Source organism: Lutra lutra, chromosome 2, assembly GCF_902655055.1.
Source record: "Lutra lutra chromosome 2, mLutLut1.2, whole genome shotgun sequence".
Classification (NCBI taxonomy): Eukaryota; Metazoa; Chordata; class Mammalia; order Carnivora; family Mustelidae; genus Lutra; species Lutra lutra.
The window spans coordinates 58,902,121-58,918,328 of NC_062279.1; the positions used below are offsets into that span (position 1 = coordinate 58,902,121).

Here is a 16,208-nt window from a genome sequence, read left to right on the forward strand (position 1 = left end):
ACGTCACCCTTCCAAAGAGCAGGTCAAGCAAACAAAACAACCAAACCACAAAGCAAATGGTACAATTTTAATTCATCCACAAGTCAAATAGAAAGAAGGTAGAAGAGTGTTTTGCACAAACACAAAGGAGGGGTGGGGCTGACGGGAAAGTGGGGGGGGATTGGGCAGGTGGGGGGGTTGGGGTGGGGGTTGGGGAGAGAAGGGGAAGTAAGAAAAGAGGGAGAGAAGGAAGGGGCGAAGTCAGGGAAGAGAGAAAGGGCACAGGGAAGAGAGCAGATTGTGGTCCGAGTACTGTTTTGGCCTCATCTCTCCCCTTCCCCCGCAACGCTTGGTGTGTAGACCACACAGCGCCTTGTGCCCAGACTCCCAATAGCTTGTTCCTGGACTGGGTCCCAGGTCCCCACCTCGGAGGGGGCACATGGCTGTTAGTCCAGACCACACTCACATTAAATAAATTCCAATATACACTGTACAAGAAAGCCAGGCCCATCCCTCATCTCGCCAGCCGCCCAACCCCAAAGGAAAGCCCCTCCCCAGCCCCTCGGTCCATCCGAGGACCTCCATGGGCAGAACAGGAAGGAATAGCTTGGCTCCAGTAGACCTGCCATGTCCTTGCAGAAAGCCATCGTGACCACTAGGGGCACCAGTGTGACCACAGCGGAGCAGGTGGGTGTGAGGAGGGAGCGGCCAGCCGCAGCAGGGCTCCCTCTGAGCCCTCTTGGTCACACACCCCTGCCCCGCCCCTCAGGCATCTAGAGCCCTGAATCCCCTCTGTCCAGCTGCAGCCTGAGCAGCACAGTCTGGGGTTGGGTGGGGGGAGGGGGTCGTGCAAAGTGGCAAGGGGAGGCCTCCCCACAGCCTTTCCCCAGAAGACCCACATGACCGAAGGCAAGGCGGGGGCCAGGGGGAGGCAGGGGAGGGAACACTACAGGCAAGGGCAGAAGATGCAGGCAGGTGGCGCCCACCCTCCATCACTCTACGGGCGGGTGGGCCAGATTGGCCAGAACTTTGGCCTGGTCTACTGCATCCAGCAGGTTCTTGGCATCTACGGCCAGAGTATGGGAGGCCGTGAGCATCTGCCGCTTGCACTCCTCACTCAGGGAGGTCACGGCGTTTTGCTGGGCCAGGCGCATCTTATTGATGAGCTCTGCTAGGTCCTTGTTGAGCAGTTTCTGGGTCCCCTCGATCTGTAAGAAAAGAATGCTTGAGAGGCTGGGAGCCTGAGCAGCGGTGACGTTTAAGCTTGGAGAATGGGGAAGCCGTGCAAGTATCCTGTTTGGGCTTGGCCGAGGCAATCACAAGCTTTCTGGGGGACAAGTTTGATCCAAGGCCCCATGTGGCCTGGAGACAGACATTGCAGATGCCCCAGACCCTAGCCCACTCCATCCTAGCTCCACCTGACGCAGCCCCACAGACCGTTCCTTCACTGCTCTACCCCCTCCTGCTGACCCAAGGGTAGAGTGAACGTCGGGCGACAGGTGCCCTTATTCATTAGTTAGCTGTCTACCTTCAACTCAAGAGCCCGGGGACCGTGGCTTGAGCTGTAGGGTTTGGCTTACCACCACATCCCAGTGCCTAGCACACTGCTAAGAGCGCAGATTCAGCACCCAAGATACTCCCCAGTGCAATGAACAACGGAGCCATCACGTGGAGGGTAAGGACCTCTAACAGGGAAGGGACAGCACCAGCTGGGGCTCCTCTATGGGCTGTTGCTGTCACCCAGAGGAAGGGGAAATGCCCAGGCCCTCCTGCATCCTGTCTCGGACAGTCACATGTTGTGGGGACAGTGATGTCATGCGGCCATCCCCTGAGCTGTGTTGCTGGGAGTCGGTGGCTCACACAGCCTGGCGGGAGGGCGTGGGTTCTGCTGAGCCCCATGACTGGTTTCCCAGGCAGACAACCAACCCATGTTCCAAGACGCTAGTGTTCAGCTTTTGACTATGTTCAGAGTCTCCTATGGCTGCGGTAACAGCCCATGACCAGTGGGGAGGCTCAAAACAACACAAATTAGTCTCTTCTGCTCCTGGAGGTCAGAAGGCTGGAAATGGGTCCTATGGGGCTAAAGTCAAGGGCATGGCTGGGCCATGCTCCTCCTACACTCAAGGGGAGAATCTGTTCCCTGCCTTTTCCAGCTTCTAAAGGTTGCTGCCTTCCTTGGCTTGTGGATCCTTCCAGCAGTGATGTTATCCCAACCTCTGCTTCTGTCATTCCATCTCCTTCTCTGACTCTTAAAGGATGTCCGCTTCCGACACCCTCTTACAAGGACCCTTGGGCCTCAATGCACCCACTTGGATAAGGCAGCATAGTCCGATTGCCCCATCTCAGGATCCTTAAGTTAATCACACCTGCAAAGTGCAGGACCCCAGTACTGTAGCACACTTAGCCTTAGTGTGGCAGGTGATTAGATAAAGGGTCATGGGAAGGGAAAAGGCAAAGGGAAGGTCTGTCCTCCCTTGCACACCCTTGTGCATTACGGATTCACCGCAACTGTCTAAGACTTAAACGGGGAGACTCCCCCTAGGAGGCTGGCTGGGTTCCTGGGCACCGGCTCTCCACCCTCCCCCCTCCCCCGCCCTCCCCGTGGTCCCGCTCAGATTTGCTGTGCAGAGCCACGTGTACGGAAGGTGGGGAGACAGACAGGAGGCCGCCCTGTGATCCTCCTGAGTGTTCTGTGTGAAACGCAGCTGGCGCAGGTGAAGGCGAAGGGCAGAAGTGACTGCCGACAACGCTGTCTGGGAGAAGTACACCAACCTCTGTCCGAGAGGACGATGGCAAGGAGGGCAGGAGATCATCCACACTCCCGATGAGCTTCCGCAGGGTCAGTCCCACATTCTGTGGGAGAGAGGGGTGGGGGTGCAATCACCTCTTGTTTTTGGAGAAAGCTGTGCTTCCCCAGGGAGGAGCCCTCCTAGGACAGCAGCTGCCCCCGTCAACTCCCTGGCACTAAATTCCCACCAGCCACTTTGCATTAAAGGGAAATTCTGGGAAAGGCACCTGCTGGGCGGACAAGGGAGCCCAGCGCCACCCCCTCCCATTCAGGGCCAGAAGGGGCAGCCTCCACCCGCCCTGTCCATGGCTGTCACCTTCACCACCACCACATAGCCCTCAGGAGGCAGCTGACAGAGCTCGTTCTTGAGGTCCAGCACAGCCCGCACTAGCTCCATGACATTGAGGTACACCAGATCATCTGTCCGGTCCAGGTTGGCTGTGGGCTGGATGGACTGGGGGGGGGGAAAGCAAGTGGCCAGAGGGGAGGGTCGTGAGTTTGGGGGACACTGAGATTCTTTCTTGGGCAGACACTATTGGTGTCAACACAGCCACCAGCCAAATCTGAAAAGACTCTTCTTTGAAATAATGATGCCCTGTCCTGGGGGGTGCATCCTTCCCTTCTGCTTTCAGGGCAGTAGTTCTCAGATAAGTCAGTCAGGGAGCCTTGAAATGGTACTGGTGGCTGGTCTCACACCAGACCAATGAGATCATCACCTGGGTTCCTGAGTTCGGGGGCTGGGCGGTTTTCGAAACTTCTTGGATGATTCTAATGGAAGCCCAGGCTCACAACCACTGTTCCAAAGTAAGAAAAGCCAGCACCTGGTCCCAGGCTACTGCAAGAACAGTGTGGGTGCAGGAAGCCAAGGGGACAGCCTGAGACAGGAAGGGAGTCCACACTTCCTGCTCCTAGGGCTGGATCAGTCAGGTTTCCTCCAGGTCAGGGAGGGGGCACAGGAGATGAGGAGACTGGGCTTCCCCTTGCTTTTTCATGAATTCACTATATGCCCTTAAACAAGGTATTTCTCTCTGGGCCTCAGCTATGTAATGTGGGTGCTGGACTGGATTATTTCTTAGGGCCTCTGAAATCTTCACAGCCCCTGGCCTTGTGTCTTGGGGAGCCCTGGTTCAAAGTCATTACCAACTTCGGCCCCGCCAACACATACCTGCGCGCCCAGCCGTGGTGGCTTCTGTGGGGGGCCCGTGAACTCCGCTGCAAGGGGGAGGGAGAGTGAGTGTGGTGGGGAGGTCTGGGCACCCTGACCCTTCCCTTCCTGCTGGCTGATAACCAAGCCAACCCCTTCTCCTAAGCTACCAGGAGACCCAGGGAAACTAAGATTGAAGGTGTTTCCGGAAAATAACCTCTGGGCTCCCTGCCACCCCCCCCCCCACAGTTAAGCACTGCCGTCCATCTGATAGACAGAAAAAGCTACAGTTGCAGTGGAGATGGGATGATTACAGGAGGTGCTCCAGCTTCTGCAGGGTTCATAGTGGCCCCCAAGCACACACTCTGGCCTTGACACTGGTGAAGGAACTTCAGCAGTGCCAGAGCAGCTAAGGGGGCTGATGGTCTACTTGGAGCATCTGGGGGTCCAGGAAGTGAAACAGCAGAGGAGCCACACTATTCACTCCACATTTTGAAAAGCAAAGGCACGCGCAAGCCCTGTGGAGTTGCTGGAAGACTGAGAGGGAATGGAAGCCGGAAGACTGGTTCTACTTTCTAACCTTCTGCCACCAGACAGCCGTGTGACCTGGGGCAGCTCACTTACACTCCCTGGCCCACCCTTTTCATCTGTTAAACAGCAGGGTTCACTCAGAAGGGACCCTAAAACCAGATGGCCTGGGCTCTAATCACAGCTCTGTTCTTTACTAGCTGTGTGACTTTGGATTAGTTACTTGACCTTTCTGTGCCTTAGTTTCACGTCTTTTGTAAAATGGACATGATTCATTGTATCTACCCGATCAAGTTGCAGGAGGTTGGAGCTGACATTTGCAAGCAACTTGGGCCCATGCTTGTCTAGTGTTCAGTTTCCTGTGACTGTTGTCACTGTCACTGGTCGCTGTTCTTGTCATCACTGTCATCATCCCCATCGCCAACACCATCAGCTGCACCCTCCCTACAGGGAGGGTGGTGAGCCTGGCTCACCACTGGCTTTTCCTGCTCCCCTTTTAGCAGCAGTTTCTGGAAAGGCCCTGTGGTCTCAGCTGCCCCTGCCTGCCCTTTCTCCCCCATCTCCGGGGTGTAGGGAAGACAGGCACCAGCTGGGAGAGGCAGGTGGAGCTACTGTCCCCCACAGACAGCCTTCGACAGACGGAGGGAGGACAGGAAGGAAGAGCCACCAAGGTCTCCAAAGGCAAGAGGAGATACACTGAGGCAAGGGCTGTGGACCAGGCAAGAGGGAGAGATGAGCGAGACAGGCGGAGGGAGGGAGAGGGCGGGGGTGGCAGACGGAGCAGAGGGTAGCTATCCTTTCCCAAAAGGGCCCTCCCTGCACCCTCTGAACTGGAACAGGCAGAGTTTCTGAAAACGGCTAACAGACGCTGCGGCCTCTGCGGTAGGCAACAAGTGAGTTCAGCACAAGAGGTCAAGGGGAAGCTCCCACTAAAAGGGAGGGCCCAGACACTTACTGTAGCCGGTCTCCTTCTCTGGGGTCTGGAAGGCAGGAAAGAGAACTTGTCACCGGCCCGCCTCTGGAGGCACCCCGCTCCCCACCCTGACCTGTTCCCCACACCCTCAGCTGCGCACTTGGAGGTCAGGGGGCCAGTGAGGCACCCCCGTCTCAGAGCCTGAAGGGCCCTGTGGCAGAGGGGGCATGCGCTATGGCTGGAGATCCAGCAGGAGCTCAGGAACCAGGAGCAGAGCTTCGTGGAGCTAAAAGCAAAGGGAGAAGTCGAGCTCCCGGAGGAGAGGCAAAAAGGGAAGGAATGGGCAGGCAGGGCCCCCCCACACTGGGGTCCCGCTGTCTCCAACGCCTTCCCAGGCCTTGACTTTAAGGCAGAGGTCTTTCCCGATGACTCACCAGCGGGGACTTGTCATTCATGTACACCATGGGGTCCTGAAGGGGAGGAAATCAAAGCAAATGACTTAGGATTTTAGAACTGAAAACCTGAAGGATGCACGGAGAGCATTCCCTCTCATCAACTGGGGACACAAGAGGACACAGTGGTGTGGACATCTCTCCCATTCAAGCACTTTTACCACACAGTGCTGGGCAGTGCTGCAGAGTGGGGTCCCGTCGTACCCAACAGCTCAGGTCTGCTCACCAAGGATTTCTCCTCCTGCCTCAGCCACTGGTAATCTTCCACCATCTGCTTCTGCTGCTTGTCCAGGATCTGCCGCATCTTGAGTCTCTCAGCCTCCCACAGCTGCTGGGCCTCCTCTCGGCTACTGGGTCGGATGAAGTCCTCCTCCTGAGAGGACCGTGGGGAGAGAGGAGAGGACACGATGAGTCCAGGGCCCAGACCCAGGTGGGCACTCCTGCAAAGAGGATGGGGAGCCATGGGCCTCGGCTTCCATGGGCCGCTTGGTTTCTCGTGAGGTTTGTTCCAAAATCCGCAGCCCTGTACGCAGACGGTTACAGGGTCCCCCAGCCCTGAGCACGTGGCCATACCGCAGTGTCGTGTCAAACCCAAGAGCACAGCATTGGATATGCATCGTATTTAAGCCATTCCAGGATCTGCTCCTACGATTTCATTTTCAAATTCCTGCCCTAACAGTATTTTCTCAGTTGGCACGTCATGGTTATGGTCACTTCATACATTTAAAAACGCAAAGCCAGCCCCCTGGAAAGCCTGGGGTGCTTATCACCACCGCAACTCCGCGGTAGGGTGTCTAGGAGCATTGAGGAGCGCGGTGCTCCCTCTAGCCTCCTGGTGTGCCATCCCGCAGAGCTGTCCACGGAGGGATGGGATGCAGGCTGAGGGAAGGGGCGACAGCACGCACCCATGTGATGGAGCCTTTTTATGAAAACGTACTCTTTATTAAGCTAGTAGGAGCGTCCGTGATTGAACCAAAGGCTAAAAGAAATGCATAAGCTAAGAGCAGAGTGAAGAATGAAATTTAAAGCCATATGGATCTATAGATGTGCAGTATACACTCGCCTTCCCTAGCTTTATTTAACTTAACCCTCCTTTTAACTCATTTGAAGGGCTCTGGAGCTATAGTTTCCTCTGGGGATTCTGAAACAGAAGGTGTTACATGTTTTCTTACTCCTCCTTTCCCTTAGTCTTCCCCAGAGTTCATTTATATCAGTATCTGCTTGTCCCTTCAAACTCTGGCTTTTTTTTTCTGCCGCACACGATCACCTTGGCCTCCTGGACTCAAGAGGGCTGTTGTCATTCTTTAGATGGCATAAAGCCCTGGGTGACCTTTGTCAGGGGCAGGACCCTTCTGTGACATCCAGACCAGCAGCCTCTTCAGATCCTTGCTTTTAAAATGGGCATTTTACATACAAGTCACTAGCACAGAATGCTAAAAATTATTCTCTCTCTACTTTAGCAAGCCATAATCTCTGCCAAGCCTCTAAAAAAGATTTTCCCCACCAAACCCTTTAAAACACACTTGACTATAACAACACCGTTCCAAATTAGTTATATTGGGCTGTTTTGCCTAGTGCTCACTGAGCTTCAATCACGGCTCTCGATTTCTAACAATACACCCCGCCCCCCCCCCCCACAAGTTAGATTTCTTGCTGAAATATTCTTTGTTACTCTGTTCAACACCTACTTCTTAGCAGCTACCATGTGGCAGGCATAGGGCTGGATGCTGGGAGGGCACTGATGGCAAAATATGCAACGTCCCTGTTCTCATGGGGTGAAGAAAGCAACAGTTAGACCAGGTTTCTCAGCCTCAGCACCATGAACACGTGGGGCCCGATCATTCTGTATTGGGGGAGATTTCCTGTAAATTGTAGGATACTCAGCAGCAGGTCCACAAACAGAGGCTTTTAGTATCTCTCCAGTTGTAACAAAATGTCTCCAGACTTCAGCAAATGTCCTCTTGGAGGCAAGATCTTCTCAGCTGAAGGCTACTGAGTTAGATCTTATTTAAAAAAAAAAAAAGTTGCAGGACATAAGAGTCTTTTACAACCATAGAATTTATAGAACAAGATATATTTCCCAGAGGCTGATGCTCCCAAATGAGGGCGTTTGAGGGTTAGAAATACCTGGTGCTGAATGTCGACAACCTCCAGACACAACGGTACGGCTACTGACAAATGGTGACACACGAGAACTAAGGGTCAAATATTCTGAATACCGAGCTAGGAATCTCCAGGTGAGACTAGACCAGACTGAGAAGATTAAACACTGGTAGAAGAAGTTATTAGACTCAAGAAAACACTGATATGGGGCACCTGGGTGGCTCAGTCACTAAGCATCTGCCTTGGGCTCAGGTCCTGGCCCCAGGGTCCTGGGATCAAGCCCCGCATTGGGCTCTTTGCTTGACAGGAAGCCTGCTACTCTCTCTCCCACTCCCTCCTGCTTGTGTTCCCTCTCTCACTGTCTCTCTGTCTCTGTCAAATAAATAAATAAATAAATAAATAAATAAATAAATAAATAAAATCTTTAAAAAAGAAAAGAAAAGAAAACACTGTATTGCTTTGTAAGTGTTAAAGGAAAATTCCTGCTACTCAACTGTCTAGGATGCCCCAGGCCCGATCACCATCTCACCAGATATTTTAACACGTATTGGGTGGGGAATGTTTTCCTATGTCTTACAATTTCATATTAAAACTCAAGGAGAAATTAAGACTTTAAAAAATTGATCACTTTAGGGCTTACTTGTCTATAAGTTACCTCAGATATTCTTATCAGGCAATGCATACTTAGATTGTCGGTCACTTTAAAAAGGAATCGACTTTCTGTGGTGTCTTAAAATGACTCTCGCAAGCTGTGACTCCTTCCGTAATTTGAGTATCCCTCTCCCATCTTGCCAGCTCTATTTCCACCTCCAAATGCATCCTGCTAGCCAAACAGCTCCTACACTTGCCCTGTGGTTTCCCGTCACTCAGTCTTGGCTCCTACTAATGCCTCTGCCTCTTTTATCCCCTATACCCCAGTTTCTTCCTGTCCAAATCTTCCCCATCTTTTGAGGCCCTGCTGAAAAAACAGAAGCTAGAAAGAGCTATTCTTCTTTCTGAACTCCCATCGCACCTTCGTATTACCTCTGTGTGCCACTCACAGCTCTACGGCTTGCACTACAGGTGAGTGTGAACCTGCCCTTTTCCTTCTAGCTGCCTGAAGCTCTCTGAAAGCAGAACCTCATTGTTCTCTCTTCAGCACCTAGGACAGTGCCCGGGAAAAGCATTCCTGCACAAGGTCGTTCACTAAATTTTATTATTATTTTAAACCTCAGTTGTGAGGTCTTCAAGAGGGAGATTGCTGCCATCCTGACTCTTGTGTGGAATGCCAGATTCCCAGATGAGTCAGGCAAGAGAGTCAGTCAGCAGAAAAATTGTTTTTGTGGGGAAACCATTTCTGATTTTTGTTAAATGTTTTCAGATACTTTGTAGGAAGCCTATTATACCTTTCCTCAGCATTTTACCTGAAAGAGGTTTTCTCAGTCTTTCTGATGTACATCATAAAATGGATTTTATATTTTTTACCTTTTTTTTTGTTTACTTAAAGAAACATTCATTATATTCTTTTAGGCAGACCTTCCTTACGACAAGTACTTCTAAATCCCTGACACAAAAGATCCTTTTTTCCTGCTGCACAGTATGTCTTTATGGAACTGAACAAAGTCTTATGGTGAAGCAGGGATTAGACAAAGGCAGTGCCACCCTGGAAATGTGCAAAATTGCTTTTTTCTAAAAGGACACATTTTAAAGCAAAACTCACTAAAACTCAATTACGAACAGAGTCAAGGACAGGAAGGTGGAGGAAGTGCATGTTGCCTAAATTATAGTGTGTACTTTAAAATGCAGTTTTATTATTGTTAAGTATATGTTAAGATATAAATTGGTTAAATTAATTTGAAAGAGGAAAATGATCTAGGTTAGGGGAAATTTTAGCCCACAATAGATCTCACTGCCTAGAATTCAAAGTTACCTTACGCATTTCAAAATTTTACTAAATTAAAAATAATGGTACAGAATATATCAACACAACTTTCCCATATTTTTCAAATCTTTTATAATAAACATGGAGTTTTCCAAAAGCTTTTAGAGCCTGTATACTGAGCCTGAAATATCATGCATATATACTAGAGTTAGTATATTAGAGTTATATATATTTATATACATATAAATATATATTATATATTTAGAGTTAGAACTAAAATAATGCCTTTGGTTTGTTTTGGCGCATATCAAGACTCAGTTTAGTAAAGTATATCAGATATTCATGCCAGATGACCACTGGCATGAAAGAAAGATGGGTGCTCCCTTGAAAGAGAAGATGGGTGCTGAGAAGCGACAAGTAGGTATCTTTTTTACAAGAAAAGCTGCCTTCCTCCCCCCGCCCCAAAACTTGACAATGAGAAGCTAGTCCATGAAGTACTCAGGGCCTCACTGGCAGTTACACAAAGACATGACTGGGAAGAGTGGCTTAGCCCCACACTAGCCCCAAAGCTCCTTCCCACACAACATCAGCTTTTACAATAGCAGCAGGAGTCCAGTCACAAGGAAACCCTTCCTTTGACTGTGGAGACATTTAGCAACCGAAACAATGAGGCAGGAAGGGCAGAACTGGGCAGAGCCTCCAGGATCTTTTATTCTCTGGCACCATCAAGCTTGGTTGCCCTCTGCCCACGAGCTGCCACACTACCCCCCCAGGAAACATAGCACCAAAGTATGGACAGGGAAGGTCCAGGTCCAACCAGTGTCCTTGGGAGCACAGCTTGATGTGACCCCCAACTTCCAATGCGTTTGCAAAGGAGAGGAAGTTACAGAGCCTCCTGGTGGGCTGCTGAGCTGGAGGATGTGGGGTACCTGGTGTCCCAGACACCTCCCTCTAGCAGCCTCCTGAGTTCGGCCTAGGACCCAGCATGCAGAGCCCTCTTACCCGCATGCTGTGGCGCTTGAAGACATTGTGCCGGTGGAGAGGTGGGGTATGCAGCGAGTTTACGGGAGATGGATACTCCATAGGGCTGGTGAGCGTAGGTGAGCTGGCACACAGACCCTCAGGGACCTATTCAGGAGAAGCAAAGAAGCACCAGCACAGGGACAAGACAAGAAGGTGGACAATTAGCTGCCACAAACATGAGCACAGAGAAAAAATAATGGGCACCACTGGAGACATAGCACTTGCTCTTCAGGAGCTCACAAAGAATGTGATGTGGGTGTTTCATTGGTCTCGTTTGGGAGACACGGCACAGCGACACACATGACTCTTGGCTGGGAGTCAGCGCAGCCCCTGTAGGGGCCTGTGGGTCCTGTGGCCTCTCATTCATCTGACAGCCATCCAGATGAAGCTCTGCATACAATGGGGTCCACATACATTACTGACCCACTGAGTCCATGTCTTGTCCATCAGGACTCTTCAGAAAGGGGTTCCATTTCATAAGCATGTTGCAAACTGGCAGATATGATTAGCTCACAGAAATGTGTGTGTGTTTGTATTTAATCACTGTTTTAAACATCATAGAAAGGTATGATTCTTCTTAGGAATATTGCTTCTATCTTCTGCATCAAGGTTTTCTTCTTCATACACACAAGGATTTAGCTCTTAGTTCTTGGTTAGCCTTATTTTGGTACTGGAGCATTTCCTTGAGAAATATATGACCATGGGACACCACCTTTCCATAAGGAGTACCAGATGAACAGACATTGTGTCTGTTGGTTGAGATGCTCCACTGTTGAACACTGACTCTGAACTGAGGGTTGTAAGGGAAAAGAGATGGGCCTTGGCTCCATATGACTGAGATGCAGGACAGAGACACAAGACAGAGACATTCTCAGATAGGGACCAACATCTTGGGAAGATTCCATGGTTGGTAACGATGGAGGCACAAGGAAAGCTCTGATGGAAACTTGTTTTCAGCTTCTGGCCATCTGGGTCCTGCCTAAAGTCTCCATGGGGAGCAGCTCCATTCTCTGGAGAACATCAACTGTCCCCAGCTGCCTGAAATTCCTTCTCAGAAAGCTCTGCTCTGGGTGGGGGGCCAGGAAGGCCTTTGGCATAGAGAAGTAGCTATAGGCAGGCACACGAAGCAACAAACACTATGGACAGATGGACTGAGCTTAAGTTGAGTCTTAGCTGAGGACAGCCTGGTAGAATTACATTTTGATTTTTTTGCTCTCTGGGCACTCTGAGTTCAAATTGGCTTGTAGGTACCAAGAAAGAGTCAATGCAGGCCATCTCCATAACCCAAGCAGGTCATTGCTAGTCCTCAAAGGCACAAGAATGGAAATTCAGGAAGGTCTGAGATGAGGAATGGCCCCAAACTTTCCCAGCCCTCTGGTCACATGTTTACCTGGAACTGCAGCTTGGGAGCCAGAAGGTTGGTCTGTGGAGGGGGTCTGTACTTGGGCCGGCTGGGCTGGAGAGAAAACAGAGAGATGAGTCAGGCCATGCTCTCTCCTTGAGTGAGCATAGCTCACCGAGGGGAATCCTGGGTTGGACACAGGTCAGGCTTATTCAGAATGAAGGAGAGATGAGGGGTAAAGTGATCATTGAAATCATTTGCATTCACTTACTGAGCACCCATTATATGCTGAGTGATGAGAAGGTACAAGAAACCAGTCTCTCTGGCTTCCTGGGGGACATCACCAATGGAGGGGTTTACTGATCTTTGGTGTGTAACCTCCTTAGATATGAGAACACCTGTCAAATCAGCTCTCAAGAGGTAACTTCCAGAGGTACTTCCAGAGGTAACAAGTCACCGAGGGCTCAGGCATGTGTAGAGGCTTCGTGGAGGAGGTGAAAACTGAGGTGGGCCCAGACTGAGGGAAGGATCAGGGCATGCCAAGCAAGGAGGGATAGTGAGAAAAGGCCTTGGAGCAGATAGGAATTTGTTATGGACTGTCTGGGTATCCCCGCCTCCCAGATTTGTATGTTGAAGCCCTAACCCTTAGTGTGATGGCATATGGAGGTAGGACCTTTGTCAGATAATTAGGGTTAGATGAGGTTATGGGGCTGGGGCCCTCATGATGGGATCAGTGTTCTTATACGAAGAGACACCAGAGCCCTTGATCTCTCTGCTGTGCTAAGACACAGTTGGAAGGTGGCCATCTGCAAGCCAAGAAGATAGTCCTCCCAGACAATGAATCTGCCAGTGCCTTGATCTTGGACTTCCCAGCCTCCACACTCAGTCTATGGGATTTTGTTATGGCAGTATGAGCTCCCTAATATGGATATGGTCCCACCCACCTAATGGCATGGTAGCAGGGCACTGGATTCTGAGTCCAGAGATGCCGGGGAGGGTGTGGACATAGAGGCTGGACATAAGGGATTGTGGGACACTCCCCATTCATGTGCCCTCAGGGACATCTAATTTGTTCGTGAAAAACACCAGAAAGAAAAGTGTTCCAGATCCTCAAGGGAAGAGTTTTCAGGGTGATTCCCTGCCCTAGCTGCCCTCTGAGGGGTCTGCTCTCTTGGGGCCTCAGATCACACCTGCCAGGGCACCCAGGTGATGGGGCCTGAATTTAATGTTGAAGGACAGTTGGGTTGAGGGCCAAAAGGACCACAGGAACATATCCTGCCTTTGTTGGAGGAAGAGGGAGAAGTTCCATAGTCAGGCCGGGAGGGGGCCACATGGAGGCCCAGCTCTGCTTGATTCATAGGATCCTTGAGACCCGGGGTTGGCTTACCTTGGGTGGGGGTTCCTGGTAGGCTGTGGGCTCCAAGATTTTGGGAGGTCGAAAGCGAGCATTCCTCTCCTGCTCTATGGCGATGTCCTTCTCCATCTGATAAATGTCACTGCCAAGGAGTCAGGTCAGGAACAAAGTTAAAGATGCTCCTGGAGCCTCTTTTCTGTACTCCTTCCTCTGAAGCCTAGAGAGGCCCAAAGAAGGACCGCTGGGTCCCATTTCTGTCTCCTTGGAAGAGTGGCTGGGGAGACCCCCCTGACAAGGCTAAAAGATGGACCCTGAGGCTGCTTCCCCAACAGTGAAGTTGGGAGAATCACAGGAATGGATCTATGGTGGGGAAAAAGTCCTTGGAGAGTCAGTCCTACAGGGTAGTGTAAGTGTGTCCCCCACCACCTCCCCATGCATCTTGCCTTCCTGTGCCTGCTATTGGCACCATCCCCCTATGGAGATAACTGAAATCCCAGCCAACTTCATGACCAAGGCCTGTGTTCTGCATCTCCTATTTTTCATTAAACCACCCACCAACACATTCCTCATGTGTACTAATGAGTAATGGTTGTGGATTCAAATCCCGGGGTTAGCTATTTATGTGCTTCTTGCCTTTCTTATTCAATCCAATGTTTCCCACCTTGGGAATCATAGACCCTAGAGGACTCTGGAATGATCACAGGGGGTCCCTGAATTCACCTGCTCATAGTCTGTATTGTATTCACATGTATTCATTGTCTGTGGACCAAATATTTTATGCTACCGAACATACGATATTTGTGTCAGATTTTCAAGTGTACATGAATTACACTGTACATCATATAAAAAAGTCACTATATAGCTTAATACATTTTTCCAGTCAATGAATTCTGAAAAGGTAACTATTGTCACAGGGAGGAATTTTCAAAGTTTGATATTAAAAGGGCCCTTCTTATGCCTACATGATTAGGAAATACTCATCAAATCCCGTCTTAGCTCTAATGGAGGACTGCCAGGCTATAGCTTGAGGGGGATATCCTGGGCTCCTTGGGGGTCTTTGGATATCTTTACAATTACACAGAAAGCCTGCTCCTAACTCCATCCATGGTGGGGGCTGGTCTGGCCCCTCTAAATGGGCATCCTTCTCAGCCCACAGACAAACACCTATCACAACTCCCCATGTTTCTTAAGCCCCTTGAATGAATTAAGGTCCCCCTCTTCCCCCTTAGCACCCCAGAGCTTCGGCCCTTTCAAATTACATCTTTCAAATACTTTTCCTGGAACACTTTAGCTTCTCAAATTTCCCATACAAAGGACCAAAGATGAGACTAGAGTTAATCGGGGGCCAACAAAGGGATAGACAGGAACAGAGAGGTCTTCTAAGCTGGAAGCCTTGCAGACTGTGTTGGAACCCTGGCTCCACAAGCACATTCAGTATCATTCTCACTGCCCCAGCGTGGCCAGTTCCAGCTTGCCCCTTGGGGTACCTCCCTGCAAAGCAGTTGCCAGGGACTCTTTTCTTTCTCTAAAAAATGCCAACACATTGACTGCAATGTTTAAAGTTAGTGTTTTTAACATTGAATAAGCACTCGATTCCCTAATGCAGGGGTCAGCAAACTATTGCCCATAGGCCAAATCCAGCCCTCTGCCTATTTTTATGTAGCTCCAAACTAAGAGTATTGTTTTACATTTTCTTAACGATTGAAGAAAATGAAAAGAAGAAATTTCATGACATGCGAACATTATATAAAATTCAAATTTTGTTGCCCCAAATAGTCCTAAATAGTCCTACTGAAACCCAGCAACACACGCATTGGTTGATGTATTGTCTATGGATGTTTCTTAACTTGTAGCAGCAGAGTTGAGTCGTTTTAACAAGAGACCATATATGGCTTGCAAAACCCCAAATATTTACTAGCAGCCCTTTACAGAAAAAGTTTGTTGATTCCTGCCCTAAAGGAGGCCAAAAGAAAGTCAGACCACCCGAGGAGGAGCTGTTGGCATGTAAGCCACCAAGGAAAGAGGGGGACTGTCTAAAATGTGATCTGACAGCACCCAGGAGAGAACAATGGCTCTTGGATGAAACATCAGAACTTCAGGCTGCCAATGTTTCATTCAGAAGGGAGAGGTGACCCCTGGGTCGCTGTCTTAATGGTCAAACATCAATCACCCCTTCCCTGCTATCTGGGAGGAAGGATCAAAGAAAGGCACAGAGGCTCAAGGGTCCTGCTGGGAATTCGGGTCCCACGCCCGAGCTGGCCCTCCTGGAAGGCACACCCCCAATCTCTGTGGAAAGAGCACAGGCACATCGGTGAAAGTCTGCTTTAGACTTTGGGCTCTAACCTGAAAAATATTTCTGGAGTGCATACTAGGAGCAACACCTTGAGCTCCAGGTTGACAGATACCAAGATGGTGAGGCTTATGCAGGCTCGCTGTCTGTGTGTTCTTATGTGACAGTGAGCTCGGTTTCAATCCCCTGTCCTCTGACTGAGCCGCTGAGCCTCTGTGACACGCAGGGTACCGTGCTTCTGCTGGGAGGACCAGCCAGTTCCACTGGGACACATGGCTTTGTGTTGGTCAGAGGGGAGGTTCCGGTGCAAGGCCCATACCCCCACCCCGTCACAGCCACAGTTCTGAGCCTGAATTCTCCCATTGTTATGGTGGCCACAAGGACACCAACTGCCTCCCTTTCAGGGACATACGCTTGTTGTAAGACCCTAA

At 50.3% G+C, this 16,208-nt stretch overlaps 1 protein-coding gene across 5 annotated transcripts in view; it reads right to left on the bottom strand.

The window, feature by feature from the left end:
* Positions 1 to 52: 52 nt before the first annotated feature.
* PTK2B (protein tyrosine kinase 2 beta) overlaps positions 53 to 16,208 on the bottom strand; it is a 122,841-nt gene continuing 106,685 nt past the window's right edge. For 4 of the 5 annotated variants that reach the window (XM_047717514.1, XM_047717510.1, XM_047717512.1 and 1 more), the window contains 10 exons: positions 13,521 to 13,629; positions 12,182 to 12,247; positions 10,771 to 10,896; positions 6,031 to 6,177; positions 5,787 to 5,822; positions 5,395 to 5,419; positions 3,933 to 3,979; positions 3,084 to 3,221; positions 2,752 to 2,832; positions 53 to 1,187 (listed from right to left, as the gene is read on the bottom strand). In XM_047717514.1, the coding sequence (XP_047573470.1) occupies positions 972 to 1,187; positions 2,752 to 2,832; positions 3,084 to 3,221; positions 3,933 to 3,979; positions 5,395 to 5,419; positions 5,787 to 5,822; positions 6,031 to 6,177; positions 10,771 to 10,896; positions 12,182 to 12,247; positions 13,521 to 13,629 (991 nt within the window). In that variant the 3' untranslated portion in view covers positions 53 to 971. The remainder of the gene's footprint in view (positions 1,188 to 2,751; positions 2,833 to 3,083; positions 3,222 to 3,932; positions 3,980 to 5,394; positions 5,420 to 5,786; positions 5,823 to 6,030; positions 6,178 to 10,770; positions 10,897 to 12,181; positions 12,248 to 13,520; positions 13,630 to 16,208) is intronic. The other variant, XM_047717515.1, reaches the window with a different exon arrangement.